Source organism: Danio rerio, chromosome 14, assembly GCF_049306965.1.
Source record: "Danio rerio strain Tuebingen ecotype United States chromosome 14, GRCz12tu, whole genome shotgun sequence".
Lineage (NCBI taxonomy): Eukaryota > Metazoa > Chordata > Actinopteri > Cypriniformes > Danionidae > Danio > Danio rerio.
In genome coordinates this window covers 35522124-35549151 of record NC_133189.1, presented here as the reverse complement: position 1 = coordinate 35549151, position 27028 = coordinate 35522124, and the positions used below count along the sequence as shown (strand labels likewise).

Below are 27028 nucleotides of genomic sequence, written 5' to 3'. Positions count from 1 at the left end.
AGTCAAATTTATTGTGGCATGCTTATGTATGGGAGGGGTTACACTTATCTGTTGTACTGTATATTATTGCATCCTGGCAGTTCCTTTGATCTTTACAATATGGACTTCTCTATGTTTTTAATTAATTCATTTATTTTATTATTTTACTTATTTTCATTTTAAGGTATTTTAAATAATATCCTTTAAAAAGTTATAATAAAATGCATGTTGAAAACAGGTGTCATTTGCCTAATGATTTTTAAATATTAAAGCACAGAGACTTATAAGATTAATGTGCTTATAACGTGCTTATACTGACACCTACTGGCACATGTCACAAGATCACTGACACTGGCATGTGTCACTGACATTACTGGCATGTGTCTAAAAAGAGCCACTTGACAATAATGATGATCAGGGTTACACATAGGCTGTTAATATATTTGGGCCCAGGGGCCCACGAGTTATGTGTTAAAAGTGCGTTGCATACATAGTACCCCCACCCCTACTCACCTCAGGGGCAAGGAAAAAAAGTTCAGGCTCAGGAATTTTTTTCACTATCAGCCCTGCATACCACCTTGCATTCGTTTTAAAGAAAAAATGCAGCCATATGTACTTCTGGTAACATAATTTGCGATCTCCATAAACGTATAAAGGGCTACATTTTCAGAATGAGCCTATGTTGTTTTGGTCATATGGCCCGCTGACAGTAATTTTAAGTAATTGTGATTACAAATATGACCAAAATAATCATGATTAGGATTTTTCCCATTATCGAGCGGCCATAGGTATGTTTGTTGTGTGTATGTGTAGCGTCTATAATAGTGTTATATAGCTGAGGCAAACACATCTGATTACAAATCATTGATCATTGTTAAGTTGTTTTGTTGAACTCATTTGGTGTTATGCAAAGATCTGCACTAAAATAATGCTTTATTTGTTGATAATATGTTCATATAAATATCATTAGTGTGAAAAGAAACAAAAGTTGTTTGCGTCATACTGCACCCATACCAATTTACCCTAGAAATTGCAATCAAACACATGTTGGAGTAAGTTTTTGCGGTTTCACAAAAGTGTAAGCTAAAGCACATATTTCCAAAGTGTTTTGCATAAACATGCAGGAAACCTTAGGAACTACATAGTAACATCCAAGCCAACACTCGCAGCACTTGTGTTCAAAAAAGGTAAAATCATGTTGTAATTAATTCTGCAAGACCTCAGTGCAACTCTCTTTAGTCATGATCATTGATTTTTATTATTATAATTTTTTCCCATATTAAAATAGCTTCAGCATTTATCTCCAGACCCAGTCTCATCCCCCAGGCCTCTCTCTCTCCACTTCACTCTTCCATCTGCGCTAATTTATCGACATTCCCTAATGGTTTCTACTGTGTCCTTCCTTCCACTGGCCCTGATGCACAAAGTCTTGCTTTTTTGCTGTGGGTTGACCATTAATCTGCTTTGGTTTGCTTGAAAACGTATCAGAGATGCATGAATTAAGCAGTCAGCTAGCATGTGTAAATGTGAGTCAGGTATTGATGTGGCTGTGGTGCTGGCACAGGTTTCTCTCTGAAAAACTACATCAGCAGGTCCTGTCATTGGCTGCGTCTTATTCGCATGAACATGAGTTGAAAAGCTATTTTTAGGAAATAGGACATCTAAATGGACACTGACGCTGTTCTGGGAACTACAGTTAATAGGGACATGTCTTGGAAAACAGGCTTTTTCTTTGCTCTTTTTAATGAAAGTGTTAATTGAATATTAAAGGGTGGTTTTAAAAATGTGAAAATATTTTATATTTTATAAGGGAAGTCTTTTTTTGATCGATAATTCTGTATTTCTTGTGACATTTTTAAGCAAATTAATTCTGCAATGCCAAAGCCAACTCTTCAGTATCACTAATAACTAATATCTGGATTTAATGTTTAGATTATTTTTAATATTGAAAACAAAATAGCTTTGTGAAAATTGTGAAAGGATTTAATTGTCAGTATTTAAATGTCAATTTACCTGAAAATGGAAATCCTATAGGGAATTTTGCACATAGTTCCTAGAACTATTCGTGGAAGCATCCACTTTTTTGGCATGTTCACACAGCAGGATTTAGGAATGTTTTTAGTTATAGGGATTGGGGTTGTCACGATACTGGAATTCGGTACCAATCGATACTGAAGTTTTAAAATCATCCATTTCCCACTGACATTTGAGCGCTACTGAGCACGTTCCTAAACAGCGCTGATTTGCCGTTGTGTTCACATGCTCAACAGAAATGACCATGAAGGTCATCAGTTCACCAAGCTCACCGCTGTTTACTGAGTGTAACCACAGATACAGACACACTAGAGTGTTTCAGTCACGTCGATCAGCTGGTTTGTCTATATGCTGACATACGAGTGGTATGCTGATGAATCGCGGCTTTAAAACGCTCCAGTGTCCCTGTATCTGTGGTTACACTCAGTAAACAGCGGTAAGTTTGGTGAACTGATGACCTTCATGTTCAATCACAGTTATTTTTATTGAGCATGTGAGACAACGGCAAATCAGCACTGTTAAAGAACGTCAGTGGGAAATTCACTTTTTTAGTACTTCAGTTTCAATTATTACCGAATTTTAGTATCGTGCAGCCCTAATAGGAATGCCTTTTAAAAGAGCTAAATGAGCTCCTGCTTGAGAGAGGGCGGGCTTAACCAGTAAGTGAGGTAAGCAGGAGCTTAGAGTCCTGGGAAACTAGGGGGCCTCAAAAAATAATCTTTTGTTATAAATATGCACACAGTGAAGATGACGCTCATGCAGCACGACGCCTCAACATTTCTGCTGTCTGTTAAGTTGTTAATATTAAAATAAAAATAGGCAGTTCCTTATATCAAGTTTACATTTTATTGTTGAGAAAGTGAAACAACGTAGCCAAGGTGATGTGAATGAAGTTATAAAGTACACGGTTCCCTGTGAGGATTGACGCGTGTCCTCGGTATGTTTTCCATATCAAACTGAGAAGAAGAGATGCAGCCTTGATCAAACTTGCGAAGTCTGAACTTACACGGAGAAGATTCAGGACTGAACTGTGTGTTAGGCTACTTAATATTGAGGAAAAGCCCCAATCAGAGAGGCGAATGTCTGCAGCCCCGCCTCCGTTTTCAGATGTCTCCGTCTTTCCCCATCCACACTGAGACGGAGCAGCAGCGTTTTAGAATGAAAACGCCCTCTCCAGCGTTTTCGAAACGCTCCGTTTTCGGCGCTCGAGAACTCCGGCGTAGTGTGGACGGATGGCGTAACCGTAGCAAAACTTATGCGTTTTCAAACTAAAACGCATTAGTGTAAACGGGGCCTTAGACTGAGCAGAGGTAGGCTTGACAACTACGTAAGTGGAAAGCGGGGGAAAGAGTGAGAATTTGAAGAACATTTGGAGGGGAAAAGTTGAAATAATGGGCGAGGCAGTGGGGCTGTAGGTAGTGCTGTCGCCTCACAGCAAGAAGGTCGCTGGGTTGCTGGTTCGAACCTCGGCTTAGTTGGCGTTTCTGTGTGGAATTTGCATGTTCTCCCTGCCTTCGCGTGGGTTTCCTCCGGGTGCCCCAGTTTCCCCCACAGTCCAAAGACATGCGGTACAGTTGAATTGGGTAGGCTAAATTGTCAATAGTGTATGAGTGTGTGTGTGAATGTGTGTGTGGATGTTTCCCAGAGATGGGTTGTGGCTGGAAGGGCATCCGCTGCATAAAAACTTGCTGGATAAGTTGGTGGTTCATTCCCCTGTGGCGACCCCGGATTAATAAAGGGACTAAGCCGACAACAAAATGAATGAATGAATGAATGAATCAATCAATCAATCAAACGTAGATACCTAAGCGGAGCTGAAAAAAGGAGAAAAGAAGAAATAAAAAAGAATATGGCTAAAATTCGTTTTTCGTATTTAATTTTGCATTAAAGAGTTAAAGGTTTCATTGTAAATATATTTTAACATGTGGTATTTTTACAAAAAATAAATGACTAAGTCCGCCCCTGGCAGGGTCCAACCAAGAACAGCAGGCACTACCTGTGTCTCAAGGGTATGTCGACTGGGTAAATCCATGTCATATGAAACAACAGCACAGTATATAAAATTGTTAGAGGACACATATCAACAGCTCAATTGGATTTGCCTGTCACCTTTTGTCTGTGGCAGTGTTATTTTTTTTTTTCAGCCTCTAATGATACCACTGTAAGTTGTGGTAGGTAATTTACTCTCTTAGTCCACCTTTTTGCTCTTTCAGCTGTATAATTATTGTCAAAATTACATATTTTTATCACAAAATCCACAACAGAGAGCAAAGAAAAAAAACGTTTTCATCATAGCATACTCTATTTAGATTTTTGTTTTTTAAGATTTTGTTAAATGACCTGTTTAATGTCACAGCCAATGAAGATGCAAATACTGTACACTGGAAGTTTCTATAGCCAAAACAAATTCCTTGTGTGTGTGAAACACACTTGGCAATAAAACTGATTCTGATTCGACAATCAGGAAAATGTGTTTTTGGGGACCGATCTGGTTCCTTTGACAATCCTGTGTGCATTTAAAGTTATGATGAAAAATGATTGGCCATTTATTTGCATTTTGGCCATTTGTTTAGCGTTTATTTAGTACTTTTTGGGGGGGATTAAAATTACAAATTTGTAAAATGGCATTCAAAGCACAAGATTTTGAAAAAGATGTGTTATAGTCTCCACATAAAATACAAAAACACATATTTGTCAAATCTGTTAATGCCATTAATATGTGTGTATTTGACAACAATGTTAGACCACTATTTGCACAGTGTGTTTCTTTAAAAACTTCTTTACAACAACTGTCCTTGTTCGCCACAGATTTCTAAGATGTTTTGTGAGAATATAAATTGTTTTGACATTATATCATGTCTGTACATCAATATTGGCAGTTTACATGACACCATTTTAAATTCTAAAGTTATATTTTTATACAGTTTACCCATTCATGTTGTCAGAGTGTTACGAGTGAACTGTGTGAGGGGACTTTATAGTGTAGGGCATGATGACGGTGATGTTGGTTTTTGATTGAAGAACCTGGTCTGACAGTGACACATATTAGCAACAGTGTTTTTTTTTTTATTTGAAATATTAAAAAAATACATTTTTAAGTTTTGAAATTCATACGTTTGTCAAAATCGAAGCATCATGTGCATGCATGTTACATGTTTACTGACCACATTAATGATGGACCACTTTAAAAAAAAAAAAAAAGAATTGATTATTTTTTGTGGGGCCATATCAACCAGCCCTGAATACAACTCACTTTGTGATATCTTTTGCACAAACAGCCTTTTGATTTACAAGAGAGTAAACAATGATAATGAAAAAAATGTCATTTTTGGACTAGACATATTACAATAAGACAAATCTTGTTCAAAACAAAGCAAATCACCGTTATGAAAGGCTTCAGTGCTCCGATTTGAATCACAGCATATTGTGATTTAATCAGATATGCAGTCTGCTTTCTCTCTCTCTCTTTCTTCCTCTCTGGCCAATCAGCATTGAGGAGACAGTATGAGGCAAAACTTACTCTTGGTTGCCGGGTGTGTTACCATGACAACGCAGAGGAGATCCCTGACCTAGTCCATCCTACATGACATGACTTACAGCTCCTCATCTGCGGCGCATCTCCCTCCTGACCGCCAGTGTTTTCTGTATCACTGTGTGCTGCTGAAATGAGCGGCATGTTGCCAGTGTCTTCTAGAATGTTCAGGCTTGGCTGCGAGACTAGTTGTCATGTGTGCTTTGGCAGGATCACCTGTCTGCTCCTTTGAGACGGTTTTCTCATTACACACAACACACACCGACACTGAGAGCAATTGCATCAGCGTACAAGTGTCAGGGTACATATTTAACAGTGTTGCATGGATTTGTGACTGTGTTTTGGTGTGATGTTGTTTTAAGGAGAAGAATTGTGAGCAGGGTGTTGTTGGGTATCTTATCAGCAATTATCCATACGACCATCCTATCAACTGCTATAGCAGTCCGTTTATAGACTGTTTAATGCATATTGCACACAAAATTAGTACTGATATTTGAAATAGGGCTGCACAATATATCATTTCAGCATCGATATCACAATGAGTGGATCCACAAGTCACATCGCAGGATCTGAAGAGTGGAGATGTTATTATACAGGAGCCACACTTCAAAACATACATGATTTGTGGAGTCATCGCAAAGTTAATCCGTAAATAACTAATAGGATTGTGCGATATTGCAAAAAAAAATGACCACAATATAATGTTTCATATCATTCGATATCCATAATTATTGAATGTGTTTTAACAATACATTTAGGGATATTAGCATTTTTGGTTATTTAACCCCTTTATTTTAAAATTACCAACATTACTAAGGCAAATAGTTTTAGTAGTCAAAAACTAAAATATTTAAACAAAATTTCTGATCTCTTTATAATAAATAAACATAAATATTAAAGAGACTCTTTTACACTTGATTAATAAAGTGTGTGCAATGGTAAAGCGTAAATACTGAAAAAATATCAAAGCAAACTTTAAAGTGTGAATAACAATGATACAGTTAACCCCAAACTCTGTCAACAACACTAATTATGATAATCAAATCTGAGCTTTCAAGTAAAGGAACCAGCCATCATTATTTAAATACATATTGCCACATTACAAATTGTGCAGCTGAATGACTACATTACCCCCTATACATATATGTGTGTGTGTGTGTGTGTGTGTGTGTGTGTGTGTGTGCATACAGTATACAATTGAAGTCAGAATTATTAGCTCCCCTTTGATTTTTAAATATTTCCTAAATGATGTTTAACAGAGCAAGGAAATGTTCACAGTATGTCTGATAATATTTTTTCTTCTGGAGAAAGTCTTATTTGTTTTATTTTAAAATAAAATAAAAGAAGAATAAAAGAATAAAAGCAGTTTTTAATTTTTTAAACACCATTTTAGGGACAAAATTATTAGCCCCTTTAAGCAAATTTTTTTTAATAGTCCACAAAAAAATCTATTGTTATACAATAACTTGCCTAATTACCCTAACCTGCCTAGTTAACCTAATTAACCTAGTTAAGCCTTTAAATGTCACTTTAAGCTGTATAGAAGTGCCTTGAAAAAGATCTAGTTCAGTGGTGTCAAATCCAAAATTGGTAAGCACCGAGTGTTGTGAATAAAGTCAGGGGCTGTACATACACATATTTTAAATGTATTTATTGGAGAAAATAAAAATTTATTAACTACTATATAACATCTCTATAACACTTCATTTAACCCATTTATCAAAATAGTAAGGTTTTACGTTTAATTTTAATTTGGTCCACATTTGTGTCACAGCAGACTTTATCTCTATCAGAACACAAAATATGGTCTCTAACCAATATAACCACAAAACAGTACAGTCGGAGGGAAACTGTTGAACAGTACATTTAAGAGGGAAAAAAAGCAACATATTTATTAGTAGGCGATTATAGATAAATGGTGGCCTGTGTAAAAAAATAATTGGTAAGAATTTGTATTATTTAGATTATTTTGCTCCAAACTACACTTGCTCTAGGCTTAAATGTCAAACCTAAGAAAATTAGGGATTTTTAAGTTATCAGACACTGCATTTTTTCATAGAAACAATCTCATCTATTTTAGGTGTAATGTCCATTGCCATGGCTACTTTCATTACAGACATAATATGGTGGTCTGTGAGGCGGGATCTGTGGGATGTTTTGGTCAGCTTCATTATAGAGAACATTTGTTCACATGAGTATGTGCTCCTAAACATAGACATGACGTGTTAAAGAGAGTAGGGTGAAGCGCGACAGCACCTCCTGTATCTCATTATTGTAATTGTCATATATCATATATTTAAAGCCAGCGCGGGCCAGTTGAACTTCATTACCAAAACTTGTTGTTGGGCCTGATAAAATGTTTGACGGGCCGCATTTGATCCGCGGGCCTTTGACACATGTGATCTAGTTTATTATTTACTGTCATCATATCAAAGATAAAATAAATCAGTGATTAGAAATAAGTTATTAAAACTATTATGTTTAGAAATGTGTTGAAAAAATCTTCTCTCCGTTAAACAGGTATTGGGGAAAAGTGCCTTAGTGCCCCACCAGTGATGATATATAGCCACATCGCACTGCTACCAGTGTGATATTGTGTTTTGTACAACAGTTTGACGGCATAATCCTGTGTATAAAAAAGCAAATCAAAGCAAAATCAAAACCCTTTTGTACAAGGAACTAGATTTTTCGGCCATTCGTTCACATCTGCAGCTAACGTCAGAACAGCAGAAACTGTTACTAACTCACAAGCGTCACTTTATAGCTAGTGTTTAAATGATTCTCTAGCGTAATGTCTAAAGTGATGACAAAATAGGTTATTTTGCTCACATTTTAAGATTACAAGGCTGAACAGCATGAAATGCCATCAGTCTACAGAAATTTCTCAGTATTTTTCGGTCGCATTTAGGATATCATAATAATAAATCCTGAAAAAGCCAGAGCAGAGCAAACACTAGCAAATTACTATAGTATAAATACAGCACTACAGCATACAAAAGAGTGAGATCGACTTACAATGTCACATACCTGCTCTACAATGATTTGATCAGCTGAAGTTTGAAATACGAAAAGAAAACAAGTTTTTCTCCCCTAAGGACTTATTATGCGGTCTCTGTCGCCATCTTGTGGCAGTCAACCATCAATTTCCTTGCTCTGCATGCTGATGGCCACCAACATACTGAAAATAGGCACTGTCTTTATAAACTGCATAGTTGCGATCTAAACAACTACATTCTGGCCAAAAAAAGCCCCAAAAGTACATTATGTTGTCCAACAGCTGTGATATATTTATCAAACTGTAGTGAGATTATTCCTCTGCTTGTAACTCTCTGTGGGTGGAGTTATACACAACGGCGAAGAGGCTGTACAAGTGCTGTTAGTGCAGAATATTACTCTGCTGTCAGCCAATCAGATTCGAGAACCAGACAAAACTGAATTATTTAAACAAAAAATGTTTGCAGATTAAAAAAAAACATGATGAAAAGATTAATAATTCCAAAAATGCTACAGAAAACAATCGATATTGGTCTTATTTTAAGGTGAGTGTACCTTCATAGTCAAGCACTGATTATGATGCTCAGAGTCCAATGAATTAACATCATGCTGCACTTTTACCATCAAAGTGTTTACAGTAAATGTAATCTGTATTTATAGAGAAATGTCTACATTGACCCTGCTTTTTTTTGCAAGCCTGCCAAGTGGGAAATTCTTGGCCAGAACAGGCTGCAGCGTGGACCAGACTTTCTGCCGTTTAATCAGAGGTCTGACTGCGTGCGACTAGGTGTCATCTGGAGCTGCATGTGTGGGAGTTGCATTGAATGATGCAGCAGTTGGATGGTGGAACATCTCCAAGCCCTCGACAGCACACATTGATCACGCTGTCCCTGCACACTGACACTCCAGACACCCACTTTCATCTCCATTAAGTGCAGCGCATCACAACGGCCAGCGAAGAGATACCCCCACGCTCACTCACTTCAAATTTTGTTAGGACTTCATCACTGTTAAAAGGTGCCCAGAGGCTGCCCGAGGCACAGACAAGTGTTTCAGTTGCTGTAGCTATTGGACACATCTCATTCATACGGAGTGACATTACTCTGCTAGCATTGCACAGAGATTCCAACTGGATTCTTTTGTTTCCGCAGAATTCCATTCGGATTCCACAGGGGTCGCGTCAGGATTCCATTCGCATTCCATTTGTTTGGAACTGTGTGTTTCGTGATGAGAAGTTAAATTTGAGTCTCCTGTGAAACCAAAAAAATACAAACAAAATCGCTTTAACGTCAAATCAGCTCATTGTTGCTTTTGCATGCAGGATGATGAAGGAAGTTGTAACTCTCTGATGACATCTGCGAGAGATGTGTGAAGCATTAATATGAGTTTGAGCTCTTCCTGTCTCTATGATCAGGATTCATTAAAGAAAGACATTCAGTGCACCACACCATGATGTTCTTTGGGGGCACTAAAGAGTCAACTTGAAATCCTGTTTTTTAATATGCTTACTATGTTAAAAGGGGTCATGAACTACCTCTTTTATTACTCTGAGGTCCGATTGTAATGTTATCAGGATTTTCACACAAAACATGATCATTTAGAAGCAATAAGTAGTTTTTTCTCCAGCTTATCCCCCTCATCAGAATGCACTGTTTGAGAGTGTGGCTGAAAAATATATCTTGCTGATTTATTTGGTTAAAATTTTTTCATATTTTAAAAAATGCGTAACACTTTGGCTGATTATGTCACAGTGGACAGCTTGAGTTAATACATTTATAAATGCTAAGTAAATAGTTCATTGGATTTACATTTTTTTTTAAGGTAAAGTGGTAACAAACAATTCATATCGGCTGATTTTAAACAAATAAAATGCTGTAATGTTTAACTTTGTTTGTTTAAATTCAGCCCATATAAATTGTTTGCAATCACTTACCTTAAAACAAATTAGTCAATACAATGAACCATTTTAAGCAATAATGAACATAATGAAAGCAGTCACACTTGTTGTGTGTGACATTACTGTCGGATCCAACATAGTGGAAAGCATTATTTTTTAGTTTCAACCTTTCTGATAATCTGACTCCAATTGTGCTTTATGTAAACGAATCCATGGTAGAATTAATTACAAGTGACTAAATTCTTACTGATGCAGTCAAATTTAAATGAAATGAAAAGTAATTTAATTTAAATTTCATTAGTTATTTCAGTCCTTCATTTTGTTGGAATTAGTTGGAAAGCCAGGAAAAGGCCTGTGTTTTTTCTTCTACTTGGTGCTAAGTAGATATTTTGTCCTTAGAGAGTCTACATCGTTTGGTTTCTGCTTAGTCCTGCATTTGCCTAATGTTATTTACTACAACAGCGTAAACTTGTGGGTGGAGCTAACAATGATAATGAAACAGGTGTTGATCATCTTCTGCAGAGTTTTTACATTGTTAGTAATAAAATGGCACATTCCACAACTGACATTTTGGCACATTGGCTTCAATATAAGATATATACAGTGTGTGTGTGTGTGTGTGTGTGTGTGTGTGTGTGTGTGTGTGTGTGTGTGTGTGTGTGTGTGTGTGTGTGTGTGTGTGTGTGTGTGTGTGTGTGTGTGTGTGATTTTAAGGTCAAAATTATTAACCGAAAATGATATTCTAATATGTATAAAACAGTCAAGAGTTTAGGTCTAGTAGGATTTTTAAATGTTTTAAAATAAGCTTATCCTGCTCACCAAGGCTGCATTTATTTATTTTAATAATTTAAACCAGTGATTTTAATGATGCATTTTCAGCTTCATTACTCCAGTCTTTAGTCACATGATGCTTCATAAATTACTCTAATATTAATAATAATCATCATTTTTATTAATAGTAGACAAAGCAATATTGACAGAAGTAATAATTTAATTTGAAACTATATACAAGTAATAAATAAATTATTAACCATTTAACAATATTTTTTACATTTAATAAATGCTGTCTTGATAAACAGAATAATTTTCTTTAAAAAAAAATGAACCAAAACTTTTGACCGGTAGTGTATATATGTATACATTAGGGGTGTCAAAATTAATTATTTCTTTAGTTTACCACGATGCGGACAATAGATTGTAATCTGTTATTACATACTGACATCATTTATCTCATGTGCAGCTTTAGAGCCAATCGCATGGTGTTAGAACTCGCTCGACAATGCTCAGAAAGCGAGCAGAATATTTGCATTTGTTTATTTGCTATAAATGCTCATGTTGTTCTGTGCATGTACTTGAGTTTTTAAAAGGACAGTTCATATATCTGCCTGCTTGTTTTAAAGGACAAGATGGAATACAAATAATATTCATTCATTCATTCATTTTCTTTTTGGCTTAGTCCCTTTATTAATCCAAGATTGCCACAGCAGAATGAACTGCCAACTTATCCAGCACATGTTTTACGCAGCGGATGCCCTTCCAGTCGCAACCCATCCCTAAGAAAACATCCATACACACTCATACACTACAGACAATTTTCTTCTACCCAATTCACCTGTACCACGTCTTTGGACTGTGGAGTAAACTGGAGCACTCAGAGCAAACTCCACACAGAAACGCCAACTGACCCAGCCGAGGCTCGAACCAGCGAACTTCTTGCTGTGAGGTAACAGCACTGCCTACTGCGCCACCGCGTTGCCTACAAATAATATATAAATCTAAAAATATTTATACATTTTAATACAAAAGATGTTGTGCTGTGAAGTAAAATACAAAATTGTGTATGGAAAGCAGCGTCAATTCACCATGATGCACCAAGATATCGAATTAAATCCGAATTGATGGCATGATAATAGTAACCAAATCGAACCATAGGACCAGTATAGGTTCACACTTACTGTACGTCAGCAGATAACTTCAGCAAACCTAATACCTGCAGCATGATAGATTTATGAAGTTTATGGAAGTGACCGTGTGTCACCGCATCACAAATGATTTAAAATAATACAAAACTATATAACTAAAGCAATCTCCACTGTACTGTCTCTTCTTAACTGTCGCATCATATGACATTAGTGTGCTCTGGCTCGGAAGGTAAAATGCAATATGAATGTGGGCTGTCAACGGAGAGGGGATGGGGACAATTGCACCCAGCCATGGTTGAATGTAACTGTGCCTAGTGTGAGTACACCCTAAGAGTTACGTCTGTAATATAACCTCTCTCTTTAGATTAAAAAAATCCCCCATTAAGAGTCCCTTAAAGGTATTGAATGACCCCATTTTACAGCAAAAAAATAAATAAATAAATAAAATAATAAATAAATAAAAATTTGTGCGATAAATTGACCTTTATGTAGTATCATGGTTTAAGTGTGATGATGTTGTGTCATTTGGCTTCAGGTTTCCCATCCTAAAACTTACCAGGAGCTCCCTGCTCCATCTCTCTATCCCACAAGAACTCCATGACCTGAAAAAAGTAGAAAATTATAATTGGTATAAAGTTGAACAAAAGAAATTAGTATGAAGTTTCACCTCAGACTGTCAGCAGGAGTGTTTAACTGTCAGACTGATGGAACGGCATCTTCCCCTACTGGGTTATTACAGTGCCTTGCGCATTGCAGAACAAATGGCTTTGCTCCATGAGTTCACAGGGTTTGTCTCGCAGCAAATCGACCCAGCTCATGAACGTTTGCTGTGTATTTAACCGTGTCTGCGCTCAACATGTTTCATGGACAGCTGGGTGATAAGCATCATGCTATATGTCCAACCCATATGTATTAAGAGTGTGTACAACAGTCACAAGGGCTCTATAATCTGTCAGCAGCAGCACAGGAGGCTGATTGTTGATGCAGACGAACAGACAGAAAGGAAAGGCCGTCACTGTCGATTCATTTGAAAGTATTGAACATTTTTCCACCCATCTCAGCGCTGTCATTCTGCCATCATTTCCTCTGATCGTTTGATATTCAGAACCTTCCAGCACTCCTGAGATTACGCTGTTTTCTTTTCATTTGATGGGCTTTTGGATGTATCCATCGTAGTGGAAAGTTGGAATCGGTGCGCTAGTATATCTAGGGATTCCCGTTTAATTTATCCTCTCAATCATGGAGCCCTTATCTTCCTGTCACGCAGTCTTGGATCTTTTAGTAGCTGAGCTTCAACGCAATTCATCTCTCTGTCTTTCTCTCTCTGTGTGTGTGTGTGTCTCCCTCTTCAACCCCTCTCAGGGACGCTGTACACGTGATAACTGTAAGTACCTGCATCCTCCGCCTCATCTCAAGACCCAGCTGGAGATAAACGGCAGGAACAACCTGATCCAGCAGAAGACCGCAGCCGCCATGCTGGCCCAGCAGATGCAGTTCATGCTGCCTGGAGCTCAGCTGCAGCCCATAGTGAGATCAGATTTTCATAACTAATAACGTCACCATTGTTTCTGTTGGCTTGAAAACTGCTTGAAAACTTATTATCCCTTGTTGTTTTTGTGTCTCTTATCCAGACCTCTTTTCCAGTAACGCCTTCGTTGGCCAACAGTCCGAGCATGGCTTTCAGCCCGTACCTGAGCCACGTGAGCCCGGGCATCAGTCTCATGCCCGAGCTTCTGCCCAGCGCCCCCGTGCTGGTCCCGGGGAGCCCCACCGGCATCACCATGGGCAACGGAAATTCAACACAGAAACATGTTCGCACAGACAAGCTTGAGGTGTTAAACACAGTGAACAACTTGCTGTTGTTGTTGTTGTTGTTGTTAGTGGCTTCTAGTCAAATAACTATGAATGTTACGTGAACATGCGCATGTAACACATTTCACACTCAAAATGTCACTTTTCTGAAGGCTGGAATATACCAAACAACTTTTAAAATGGCATTAATGTTGTATTTGGACCAAAAAAAGAACATTTGTTTAGCTCTGTTGCATACATGATTTCATTTTTGTCAAGAGCTTATAAAATGTGTGAAGGAGTCAAAAGAGCAGCAGCAACTCCTCCATCACACAGATAGTTGAAGATCTGCTAAGATTTACATTAGATTTGAATTAAGCATTTAGCTGATGCGTCTATCCAAAATCACTCACGTGCACACAGGGAACAGTTGGGTTCAGTGCCTCGCTCAGAGCTGTGGTTTTGAGGATGGAAAAGAGTGCTGTTTATTCACTCTCACCTACGATCCTTGCCAGTGGTAGAAGTCGAACCTGCAACCCGTGGATCACAAACATAACCATTAGGCCATGGCTGTTTTGTTAATGTGAAAAAATGCATTTGACGCCTGTATTAAATGCATTTACAGTCTAAAATAGAAAAACAATGCCAAAAATTGGTGTGAAAAGGGTAAAGTGTGTTCCAGCCTTTGATCGTAGATCTTGTAGTTTAACTGTTTGGTGAAAAAAAAATCACATATATTTAATAAGACAAAAATACAGGCCAGATTACAATGGAGATCATTGATACATTTAGAGACATGGGGTCCATTCTTTGCACATGGATTAATCAGTGGGCTTTATGCACAGCTCGTGTTTTACAGCCAATGATGAACTTTCACAAGGTTTTACAGCATTGATGTTGTAATGCACATCAAATATAATCAGTTAAATAGACTTGTTAAAACGTAAAAAGAAACGAAAGTCATTATTAGCAGCAGGCTAGCACAGAAACTCTATTGAAAATACTGGGGTAAAATTAATTTCCATATTTTAAAAACATGGTGCAGAAAAATGTAATTTAATACTTACTTTATATCATATCGCAGCCAGACAGTGAAGATCGCTGTTTTTTAAAGAAATCAGATTTTAAATGCGTCGATTTTGTAAGGGATGACAAATAACTGGAAGCCCTGGGGCTTGCTGACTGAAATAAAAGTCTGTGTGCATATACCCCATCCGCTGGATTTTGTTATAGCGATCTAGGATTGTTTTGTTTTTTCAAAACTGATTTTTGACTAGCTGTCTAGCAACAGGTCTGATAGCTTAAACGTGCTCAGGAGCAGGCCCATTTCATATAAACAGGATTAGATTGGGTCTTCACAAGCAAAGGTAATACTGAATGCTGATCTTTCCTTACAGTAGTTGCTAACCTATAGATTATATACACTGGAAATAGTAAAATAGTTTTTTTTAATTATATATAATAGCTTTAAAAAAATGTATAAGTAGAACTGTTAAGCAATTTAAAGAGTTTAAAGTAATAATGGACTTTTTAGATACAAACGAAGACTGTTTTAGGGTAGGCTACCTTACCGACCCAGCTTTAGTACAATTTGTGTATTATAATAGACATGGCCAATATTCTCGTTTGTTTGTTTTTTAAGAAAAGTAATAATAATTTGTGCAGTCAGGCACATGTTTTGACAGCTACTATGGTGATAATTTGATACTTGGCAAAAGTTGCAAAAACTTAACAATATCATAATGCTGCAGCTCACAACAAATGTGGGAAGTTATTGCGTATCATATTAAACAAACAGTTTACTTATATGTTAATTTATATGGTTTTGCTCACATGGATTATTGAATATTAATCAGATGATGTCATTATGCTGCTGTGCCGTCAGCCAATCATTGCATTTCTGATCATGATTTCAAGGATCATTAGATCTGTCCTTCACAACACACCAGCAATCTCAGATCAGTGCATCCAGACATTTTAATCTGATTCGCAAACTTGTTTGAAGAACCAAATTAGCCAGAGATCATTTATCAAAATCAAAAGATCCAGGATCTGCTAAATTATCATAGATCATTTAAGCGAGGTATGAAGAATGGACCCCGGGTGTTAAAATGAGCCATTGTTTGATTACAAATAAAACCAAAACAATTGTTATTGTAGTTAAATCATAATAACACACCATTCCACATGATTTGCTGCACTAACTATAGTTTTACTGTGATATTTGTAGTAAAACTATAGCTATACAATAGCTAAAAAAACACATTGTTGCTTATTGTAAGTGACCACAACATGCAAAAAACATCTGGCAACTTCTCTCAACATAAAATGGGGCAAGAGCTACTCACCCTTTTTGTTTAAAACTCTAATTCATAACAGCATTGTGCCAGAATAAGTATTGAAGGGAGATTTTCAGCATGACTATTGGTTGACAATAAATGTCTGCTGCTTTACTGCCAGGTTTGTCGAGAGTTTCAGCGGGGAAACTGCACTCGCGGGGAGAACGACTGCCGCTATGCCCATCCAATGGAAGCTGCAATGGTAGACGGCAGCGAGAACTCCGTCATTGTTTGCATGGATTACATCAAGGGCCGCTGCACCCGTGACAAATGCAAGTACTTTCACCCTCCGGCTCACTTACAGGCCCGGATAAAGGCGGCGCAGCACCAAGCCAGTCAGAATGCAGCTGCCATGGTGAGTTACTGATATTATCCAATTACAATGACATCACAAGCACTAATTCACCCAATTATAAAAATCACTCATCACTTGCGCTGTATAGAAGATGTTGTTTGGTGTAACAGTACCCTCAGTGGAGGGAATATGGCAATAGTATACTAGTAGTCATATTGAAAGGCTGCTATTGATTGTAATGAATGATTCTGGAAACATTTTATGGAAAAAAAAAACTTTATACATTCTTTTACCTTTTTTCCATCCAACTCATGGATTTTCATGTCATTTATGGCACAATGCTCCAAGCCATTGACATGGTTGTCTGGGCACATCATGATTTTACCAAGTACGATGCCATCCTGGATTAACATCTATGTTGATCCTGAAACATCATTTTTGGTCGAAAATGTAATCCATACCTATTCCCTTCCCCTAAACCAAGTCTTGTGCCGGAACAGTAATATGGTCAATTTAGCTTACCCAATTCACCTATACCACATGTTTTTGGACTTGTGGGGAAAACCGGAGCACCCAGAGGAAACCCACGAGAACACTGGGAGAAAATGCAAAGTCCACACAGAAATGCCAACTTACCCAGCCGGGGCTCAAACCAGCGTCCCTCTTGCTGTGTATATATATATATATATATATATATATATATAGTTATCATTTATTTAATGATTACAATTTTATTTTATATTTGATTGTTCAATTTCTATACTTGAACTCTGTTAGACTCCCTAGAAAACTATAAAGTCTTGTTTATTAACTGCTTTTTGCATTTAATTTATTATAATGTATGCATAGAAAAAATCCCAGTCGATCTAAATGAAATAAATCTTTCCATATAGAGTTATTCAAATATTCTGGGGAAATGTTATTTATATTGAAATAAATATTATGGCAAAACAAAACATCGCAATGTCAGATTTTACCAATATCGTGCAGCCTTAGTTTGAAGTGTTCATAATAGCACCAAATGTTCATTTGCTTAATAGTTAATGAAGATTTTCACATGTTATTTGTCCTACTACATGTAGAAATATTGATTGGAAATTCTGACTATCTATAGAGATATTGTATGCTAACATTGTGCAATAAGACTAAGGGCCCTATCGTACACCCAGCGCATAAGGCGCACGATGTGAATGGTGCGATTTGTTGCTATTTTTTGTCCAGTGCAACCCTAATTTTCACATTTTGCACTACTTTGTTTAAATTGGAAATCTAGTTGAGCTACTTTGTAGACTTGTGTGTCCTGGTCTTAAAAGGACATGTGTTAAGGCACATTGTTGTGTTATTATTATTATTAGCATTATTATTTATTATATGCTCATTTATATTTGGTTTAATAAAAACAAGTTTAGATTTGTTCACATGTCGGGTTTTTGGAGATGTATGCATCTGATATAACTCAGTTTTTTGATCACACTTTGTTATTATTGTTCATTTATATGTTTGCTGGAAATTAGAACTGAATTTAAAAACAGTTTTGAATCAAATCTTTGCGCTTAACAAACGAAACTAAGTATGTAGGCTGACGGATGTCTTCAGTGAAGTGCGTAGACCACTGTTTTTTAATCCACAAAAGTAAAGGTGTAAAGTAAAGAGTAAAAGTAAAGTAAAGAGGCTGACTGAAGGAGGCTCGTTCTTTATCCTCGTGCTGCAAATGGTCTGTTTTACTGCTTTCTCGGCAGTGAAGTGTTCAGTTTTTCCATTTAGTTTTCCACTTACAAAGTCCACCATGTAAATAGCAAATGTGCCATGGCACACTGCAACTGACTGTTAAAGGGTATGGGAGATAAGACTCTGATTGCTTTAATGCATGTTATGCTCAAAACACCCAAAACTCATTAAGAGTATAAAAACAACCCTGTTAGACCATGTGCAAGGGTGCAGACCGTATTTTTCCATCCCTAAAATAGCAAAAGTGGGTTCAAGTGGATTTAGACACACCCTTAATTCTTTTGCACCATGTGCTTTAGACTTTGCGCCTACATTGTAAACTTACCAATAGTGCCAATAGTAAACTAAAGTTAATTGAATTTGCCTCACAATGAAAACAACAAAAGCTATTATTAATCTTAACTGATGTAAATTTCTCAGTTAATGCCTAATAAAGCGTTTAAGTCATGGTCGTAATTTGATTACAAGTTGTAATCATTTTATTAAAAGAAGTCTAGCAAAATTCTGTTGTATTTTTTTACCAATATTATCTAAGTCACTGTGATAAATCTGGCCATTTTTCATTGTTGATTTCAATCCAATAACTAACGTAATGAGAGTTTATCGTAAAAAAGCATTACCTATTGTGATTTAATTAATGAAGTTGATACATTTGTTTATTTTGATCATATAAATACACAATAAAGCAGTACACTATGTTTTTTTTTATATTATACCTGTTTAAGTAACCTTTTTTCAGCTTGGGTCAATATTGTGATATTATGAAAATCCATGAAAGTAAAAGCTTCATCAATTAATCGCAACAGGAAAATCTGATCTCGTCCTCCACCACATACACTCCATCAGTCCCTCGACTCCCACCAGATTAACCTGGAGTTAAGAGACCAGCAACCTTAGTTTCGGCCATTGTGCCATTTTCAGTAAGCTCTACTAGTGTCAGATGAAGGTGTGTGTATTTATAACTCACTTTCCACACACCTTCAATGTGAGGTTCAGGAGTGTATTAAATAATTCAGATCCCCCGCAGGAGGATGTGTGCGTGTATGTGTGTGTATGTGTGTGTGTGTGCATGTGTGTGCGTGTGTGTGTGTGTGTGTGTCTGTAGGCGAGCTCTTTGTCTCTTGTGTGATGTATGAAGACCAGGGCTCAGTGATCGCTTGCAAACAGTGTCTGCAGTGCAGGTGCAGGAGTGAAAAATGATAAGAGAGGAAAAAGAAAAAAACAAGCAATTCATTCTCACGGAAACCTCCGCTAGTTAGCAGCCTCTCAGCCGAGAGCACACTGCAGCCAATTTCCCTTTAATAATGTGTCGTCTTTATCTCAGTCCTCCCAAGTCTTATCATGTAACATTTTTGCAAAGGTTTATTTACAGTGCACAGATGTGGGGAGCTCATCCAAAAAATCCTGCAGTCACCTGGTCCGCCTGAGGCTTTATCATATGTTGGCTTTATTTGACTCCCTCTTTGGTTCATGCTGTCATTGGGTTTGAACACTGCTTGATTGTCTTTACATCCTCACAGCTCTCTTTGTTGTCCTACAAGCTTATTTCTCAGCTCTCCCTGCAACCTCAGCTGCTTCGTGGCTCGTGTTTATGTCCACTGTTGTTGATTGGTTTTTCATTGTCATGTGCTTACCGTTCACTTACCAGCCCCCCAGCCTGTCCTCTAACACGCAGCCTGCAAATGACTTTTAGCCTTGTACTTTCATCTTTCACCCATTTTTATTTTTGTTAGCTTTTTAAAATATCATTTGCTGATTTGTTCATTTCTGTTGGCTTTTGTGCAGCGTTAATATTGCAAACCAGACACAAGCTTTGAGTCAATGGATCAGTTTCTGAAGCCGAATAAATGTGCGGAGTTTTTTTCCCCCAATGATCTGGGTACTGGAAGAATATTTCTCGTTAATTTTCTCCACAGGCCCTTCAGAACATTAACCTTTGATCTAAGCTAACTATCTCAAACAGAAAACTGAATTTAAAAAAATAAAATAAAAAAAAATTGAGAAATGACAGAGATATGAGAATGCCAACCCAGGCTCATTGGAATTATATGTGCCCAGGGATACATATGTGAACCGAGAAATATGTACGTCTGTTTTAGCGGTTTTTGTTTTCACAAATCCACCAGGCTGCCGCATACATTTTTGAAAATCTTACATAAGTTTTGGGGCATGTTTTCTTATATGTGCCATTTCCAGCATCAATCCAGCAAACACCGCTCTGTACATTTCTGTATTAAAGGGCACCTATTTTACCCCTTTTCAAGATTTATTATAGGTCTTTTGTGTCTCCAGAATGTGTCTAAAGTTTAATCTGAAAACAACCATCAGATTATTTATTATACCTTTCAGAAAATTGGATTTTCTGCTCTGAACACAATGCAGCTGATAAAGTAAAGATAATAAAATCGCTATAGTTTAATATAAACATGAACTTTAAAAACATTTTAAACTTGTAATACTCATTCTTGATCACATTTGATGATGATTGATGATTACAGTGAGCTGAACAGATCTTTTATTGGCAGTTGCTTTGCGCACGTCTTATCTTGTTGATATGATTATACACGGTACTACGGAGATATGTTAATATGGAGCTTTCAATCAATTTGGTGGGCGGGGAAACCGCACTCCTACATCACGTTGCAGTGAGTCTCAAAATGGTAGGGATTTAGATCCTATTTTAACGTCAGAAATTTTAAAAAAATTATCTTATTGTGGTTATATCACTCCAATGACAGTTGACACACTACACACAGTTCTGTCCAAACAGCTCCCAAAAGATGCTTTTTATCATAGGTGTTCTATTCAATCCCTATTGTGTCATTGTGCATAATATAACAGCTTGATATTACGACTGACCCACACATCCCCTTTCCTAAACCCAACTGATAGTGTTTTCAAAAGCAAACTAGAAGAGAAAAGAGGCTATGAGCTTCTACCACGACATCGCAAAGCCTTTTTGGGGTTTTTCCTGGTTTCTGAAACTGCATTTCACTGGACTCAAACCCTAGTCTGCTCTGCTCTGCGTCCAAAGTCTAGCACCATTCATAGCCATCTATATGGAGGTACTGTAAGTACCGCCTTATAGCATCATTTTATACACAAAATGCAGCCATATGTATCCACAAACACACATATTTTCTCAGTTCTCAAAAATGTATCCCTGGGCACATTTTCCCAAAGTGCCCGTTGTAGAATGCAGATACACAAAGTTTTAGTACCATATTGGTTGGGTGATGAGATTTCTGTGGATTGAATACAGGACAGAAAGTAAGGATTTATACTGATTATAATATAATGCATATAGTCTAATAACACTTCTTTCTGTATTTTTTTTGTATTATATTAACTAATACGTTCTGGTTACTAAGTGGCTTCACTGAGGTAAATGTACACTTGCACTGTCACCTCACAGCAAAAAGGTTAGTGGTTCAAGTCTTGGCTAGGTCAGTTAGAATTTCTGTGTGGAGTTTGCATGTTCTCCCCGTGTTTGTGTGAGTGTATTTTGGTGTTTTCCCAATACTGGGTTGCAGCTAGAAAGGCATCCGCTGTGTAAAACAAATGCTGAATTAGTTGACAGTTCATGACGCTGTGGCGACCACAAATGAATAAAGGGACTAAAGGCTGATTTATACTTCTGCATCAAACGCCGGCGCTGACGCATAGCCCTTCGCCGTGGCCATCGCCGTCACTGACGTGCACCTCTCAAAAAAAAGGCTTGGTAGCGCTGACGAGTCTGGGCGGGACCGAGAGCCGCGCGAATGGTGCGAGCGATTGTTTACAAGTGTGGAGTCCCGTGAAGGAGCTCCGGATGGAAAGTTTTGTTTTGTGTTTACCTCATAGTTAAAGTTGTTGCACGTCCGCCGGTTCCTGCCTCAAAATGAGTGAGTTTGAGCCACTTGTACATCCTGAAAGTGTTCAGGAAAAACAAAAAGCAGAGAAGAAACTCGACACAGAGGAACATTTACACCTCACTGCCTACTAGCGTTTCGGAAGTGTTAATGCAGACCGACAGAGACATAGCGCAGAAGTATAAATGCACAGCCACGCGCGTTGCCTGCGCCGTGGGTTACGCCGGTCACTTGACGCAGAAGTATAAATCAGGCTTTAGCTGAAGGAAAATGAATGAATGAAAATTGTTTACAAGATGTTATGACATGGTTGAAACATTAATTCAGCAATTATTTGTGATGCTACACATTTTTAGAAAGTTGGTTTTGCTTCTTTCAGCCACCTTCTTATATTCATTTATGTTTTTATCTTGCTGTAACTATAGTAAATGTGCTCTCATGACCAGTTTTATCTCCTCCACTCTCTTTATCACTTACACTGGAACTGGCTTGACGCCAAACATTGCTTGTCCCTCCTTTACTAATTTGTTCAATATGGAAATATGATTGGATGGTAATTTTGTTCCTCAGAATATGCAATACCATGATTGGCTACCACTGATTAGACTATTTCACATTACTACTAGTGCTCAAGAAAATTAGAAAGGTTAATATCCAATATTAGAAGGCTTTTATGTGTTGGATAGCATTAGATATTGTACATTATCACCTCTTCTAATTTAGATTGAGATTACATTAATATTAAACAGCAATGCTCCTGCTTTTAGGATATTTATACATGCTCTTCCGTCTTTTCAGCGATATTATCAATGTCATTAAATATACTTTAGATTTTATAATGCGTGTCTGTGTCTGTGTGTGTGTGTGTGTGTGTGTGTGTGTGTGTGTGTGTGTGTGAATATATATATATATATATACAGTTGAAATCAGAATTATTAGCCCCCCTTTGAATTTTATTTTATTTTTTAAAAAATATTCAAATTATGTTTAACAGCAAGGAAATTTTCAGAATTTTTTTCTTCTGGAGAAAGTCTTATTTGTTTTATTTCAGCTAAAATAAAAGCAGTTTTTAATTTTTTAAAAACCATTTTAAGGTCAATATTATTAGCCACTTAAAGCTATATTTTTTTCGATAGTCTACAAACAAACCAGTGTTATACAATAATTTGCCTATTTAACCTAACCTGCCTAGTTAACCTAATTAACCTAGTTAAGCCTTTAAATGTCACCTTAAGCTGTATAGAAGTGTCTTGAAAAACATCTAGTAAAATATTATTTACTGTCATCATGACAAAGATAAAATAAATCAGTTATTAGAGATGAGTTAATTAAAAAAAATGATTATGTTTAAAAATGTGTTTAAAAAACTTCTTTCTGTTAAACAGAAATTAAAGGAAAAGTTTATCATCATTTTCATCTGTGAAACAAAAATTTGCTAATTAAATATTCTGGTGACGATGTAGTTAAATTATGAACCAAAAAATATGTTCGGCATGAGAAAAACAGTATTTTCTTATTAGAAAATGTTTTAGACTCTGCAACATCCGATAATGACTAACAAGGTAGCAAATTAGCTAGCTAATGTTAGCTTGTATAACAACGTCACATCGTTATCTACCTAAAAAATGCAGTGGAGATTGCAGTGCTCATTTCCATGGAAACAAAACCTTCTGATTGGCGAATCCCACTACAGGACTGTGGGTAGTGCGCTACTTCGTCTGTAATTAATTCAGCAGTTAGGCAATTGTTTTTAGTGAAGTTTAAATTACTGCCTTATGCCTCCTACAAAAACATATACCATTGTTTGAACATCCTTAAAGCTCAAAGGTGGTAGTTTTACGGCACACATCTCATATTTCTGCTTTAAGAATCTGACTACGGAGCTCTTCTGTATATATGCAGTACAGCACATTATTACAGAGCTAGTGGGGATTGAGTTGACATGTAAATCATGAGGTCAAACTGCTCCCCCATCATCCCTCAGTTAGTGAATCACAGATATCCTCTTTCCTGCTGACCTTGCTCTTATCACCTTGCATATCAGTCTTCAGACAGAATTACACAGTGTAAGACAGCCATTCATCCTGCTCATTATGCCTTCATCTGCACTGAGCGTTTTCTGTTTAACTATCAGACGCTGATGAAGACGCCTCACCTCTGAAATCACACGCTACTGATACTTCTTTTAGAAAAAAAGGAGAAGCAGACATTTTGCAGAGGAGGAAGTGCAGCACAACATGAATAACAACATCAGCCAGCAAGATTTACATTCCAGTTTGGTTGGTTTCACTTGGATAGTGGATAGGATGGTGGTTTGGTTCAGAAATAGCTGTTATAAGATGCTGCGGAAAGTCTACAAACCCTTTCTTTGCTTAATTTTTTTCTTTGTTTGTTTTATTTTATAGCACTTTACAATGTAGATTGTGTCAAAGCAGCTTAACATAGAAATTCTAGCAAATTTATACTGCGTTAGTCAGTTTTCAGAGTTGAAGTTGAGTTCAGTTCAGTTCAGTGTTGTTTAATTTAGTTCAAACACTGAAGAGCAAATTCATCAGTGCGCAGCTCTACAGCTCCCAAACCAAGCAAGCCAGTGGCGACAGCGACAAGGAACAAAATTCACCAATTGACGAAAGTAAAGGAAAAGAATATTTTTTTATTTGCTTAATAATATTCTTTAATTATACCACACATAATGCTATTTCATTGCAAAAAGAAGAATAAACTAAAGAATATACAAATCAAGAATATACTGTAAAATTGTATTTCAGTTTGTATAATTGTTTTATTTTTTGTTTTAGTGTTTTTAAAATGTCACTTATTTGACGTTAGTTTACATTTCAAGCATTATTGTCATTTTTATTTTTATGAATGTTGAACAGTTATGCTGCTTAATTTTTTAAGTAGATGTGAGCAATTATAGTATATTATAGGATTGATCAAAGAAATTTCCTCAGTTGTTCGATAATTTTTGATTGAAAACATTTTTAAGTTTGTTTATTTTATTTTATTAAGGTGTTTCATTAATGAAACATGATTTGCTGCACTTTAGACCAAGGCATGCTTAAGTTTTTATACTTTAGGATTTTATGTAAATTCTTTATTCAAATTTTTTTTTTAATTTGAAATTTTACTTGACTCCATTTTAGTATCCAGAAATATCCAGACAACTGAAATGATGATTATTTTTACAAATTTTTACAATTTAAAACTTCAGAAATCCTATTAAATGTTTTATATTTATTTAAATTAAACGTTTCATACATAAAACAATAAAATGCTGTTGAAGTTACTTGAGCTCTGAAAATAACTTATCATGTTCACCATGTATAATATTGAGACACCAGAGACTGACAAAACCATTGAATTTCATCATCATTCATTATCACAGTAAACACAAAAAATTCTGATTTAGAATGACAAATACACAGAATGTCAACTAAAATTGTTACGCAACACAGACTCATTCTGAAAACGTGGCCCTATATACATTTGTGGAGATCACAAATTATGTAACTAGAATTACGTATGGCTGTATTTCGTCTTTAAAATGAAAGCTATGGTGCAGTATAAAGCCGATTCTTTTCATGCTTACCAGTTGACCGCTTAACTCTGTGTGGACGGCTATTCCGCTGCTACCAGTTTGTCCAGTGGCTTGCCACGTACGTCAGTGGACTTGTGACTTGGAGCAGAGTTGACTGCGATGATGTGGTTTGAATCTGGCAAAGAACAGTTCCTTAAAGCAGATAAAACAGAAACAAAAGCCAAGAAATAAAATAACCAAGTTAATAACAGGGTGAAAATGTGGTAAAATCTTAAAACGTGGTAGAAATCAGGCATTTTCTTTTTTTTCTAGATTTTTGAATTTGCTTTTGAAAACACTGTTGATTGGGTTTAGGGAAGTGGGAGGGTGGGTCAGTTGATAGGTCAGTCAGTCAGTCGCCTCTAGTGGGTTTACGCGAAAACAGCAGGCACAAATGGCTCTCGCGAAAGAAATTTGAGATCTCAAAAAGCATACACAACTGCCTCTGGTGGATTCGTAAAAACAAAAACTACAAAAAAACATACCTCCTGGTACATATTTGGCGCTCTCCAGAAATGTAAATAGAGGTACGTTTTCAGAATGAGCCTGTGTTATTGTTATACATGAACATATACATGTTCCCAAGTACAAAGTTGTGGCTCAGTTTAATGACCATCTCTGACCTCCCACCACCTTTTTTTCTTTATTATCACTTCAGGCTCTGCCACCAGGAGCCATGCAGCAGCTACCAAAGAGACCGACCCTGGAGAAGAGCAACGGCGCTGCTGCCGTCTTCAACCCCAGCATGTTCCACTACCAGCAGGCGTTAGCCAGCATGCAGCTGCAGCAGCCAGCGTTCATTCCCACAGGTGAGCCCAAACAGACAGATCTCCCCCCTCCGGTGTCAACTTATTCCTGTAATAGATTGGCTTGCACATATTCAGCACTTTAAAAAGCAAAGTGCCTGGCTAGACGAGGACTTGAGCACTTTTTCTGCTTGCCATCTCTCTCCCTGTAAGCCCACTTGCTCTCTTAATCTCGTAGTTGTCCACCGTATGCACATGTCATGCTAATTAGTCTCATGATGCACACAGTCCTGCAGTGTCTCCTCATGCACCTGCACCTGAGCTTCAGCCACTCTTGTTC

General features: G+C 37.0%; 1 protein-coding gene and 1 long non-coding RNA gene across 31 annotated transcripts in view; both read left to right on the top strand.

Moving 5' to 3' along the window:
- The window catches only part of mbnl3 (muscleblind-like splicing regulator 3), a 91036-nt gene that overhangs the window by 39422 nt on the left and 24586 nt on the right, over window positions 1-27028 (top strand). For all 30 annotated transcript variants that reach the window (XR_012389592.1, XR_012389589.1, XR_012389586.1 and 27 more), the window contains 4 exon segments: window positions 13721-13885; window positions 13990-14190; window positions 16610-16843; window positions 26601-26751. Coding sequence is in view for 23 of the 30 variants with exons in the window: in XM_021481051.3 (XP_021336726.1) it covers window positions 13721-13885; window positions 13990-14190; window positions 16610-16843; window positions 26601-26751 (751 nt within the window). In the remaining 7 variants the exon portion in view is untranslated.
- LOC141377540 (uncharacterized) lies at window positions 544-5196 on the top strand. Its single transcript, XR_012389804.1, has 2 exons — window positions 544-2891; window positions 3296-5196. It is a non-coding gene; the product is annotated as an uncharacterized lncRNA (long non-coding RNA).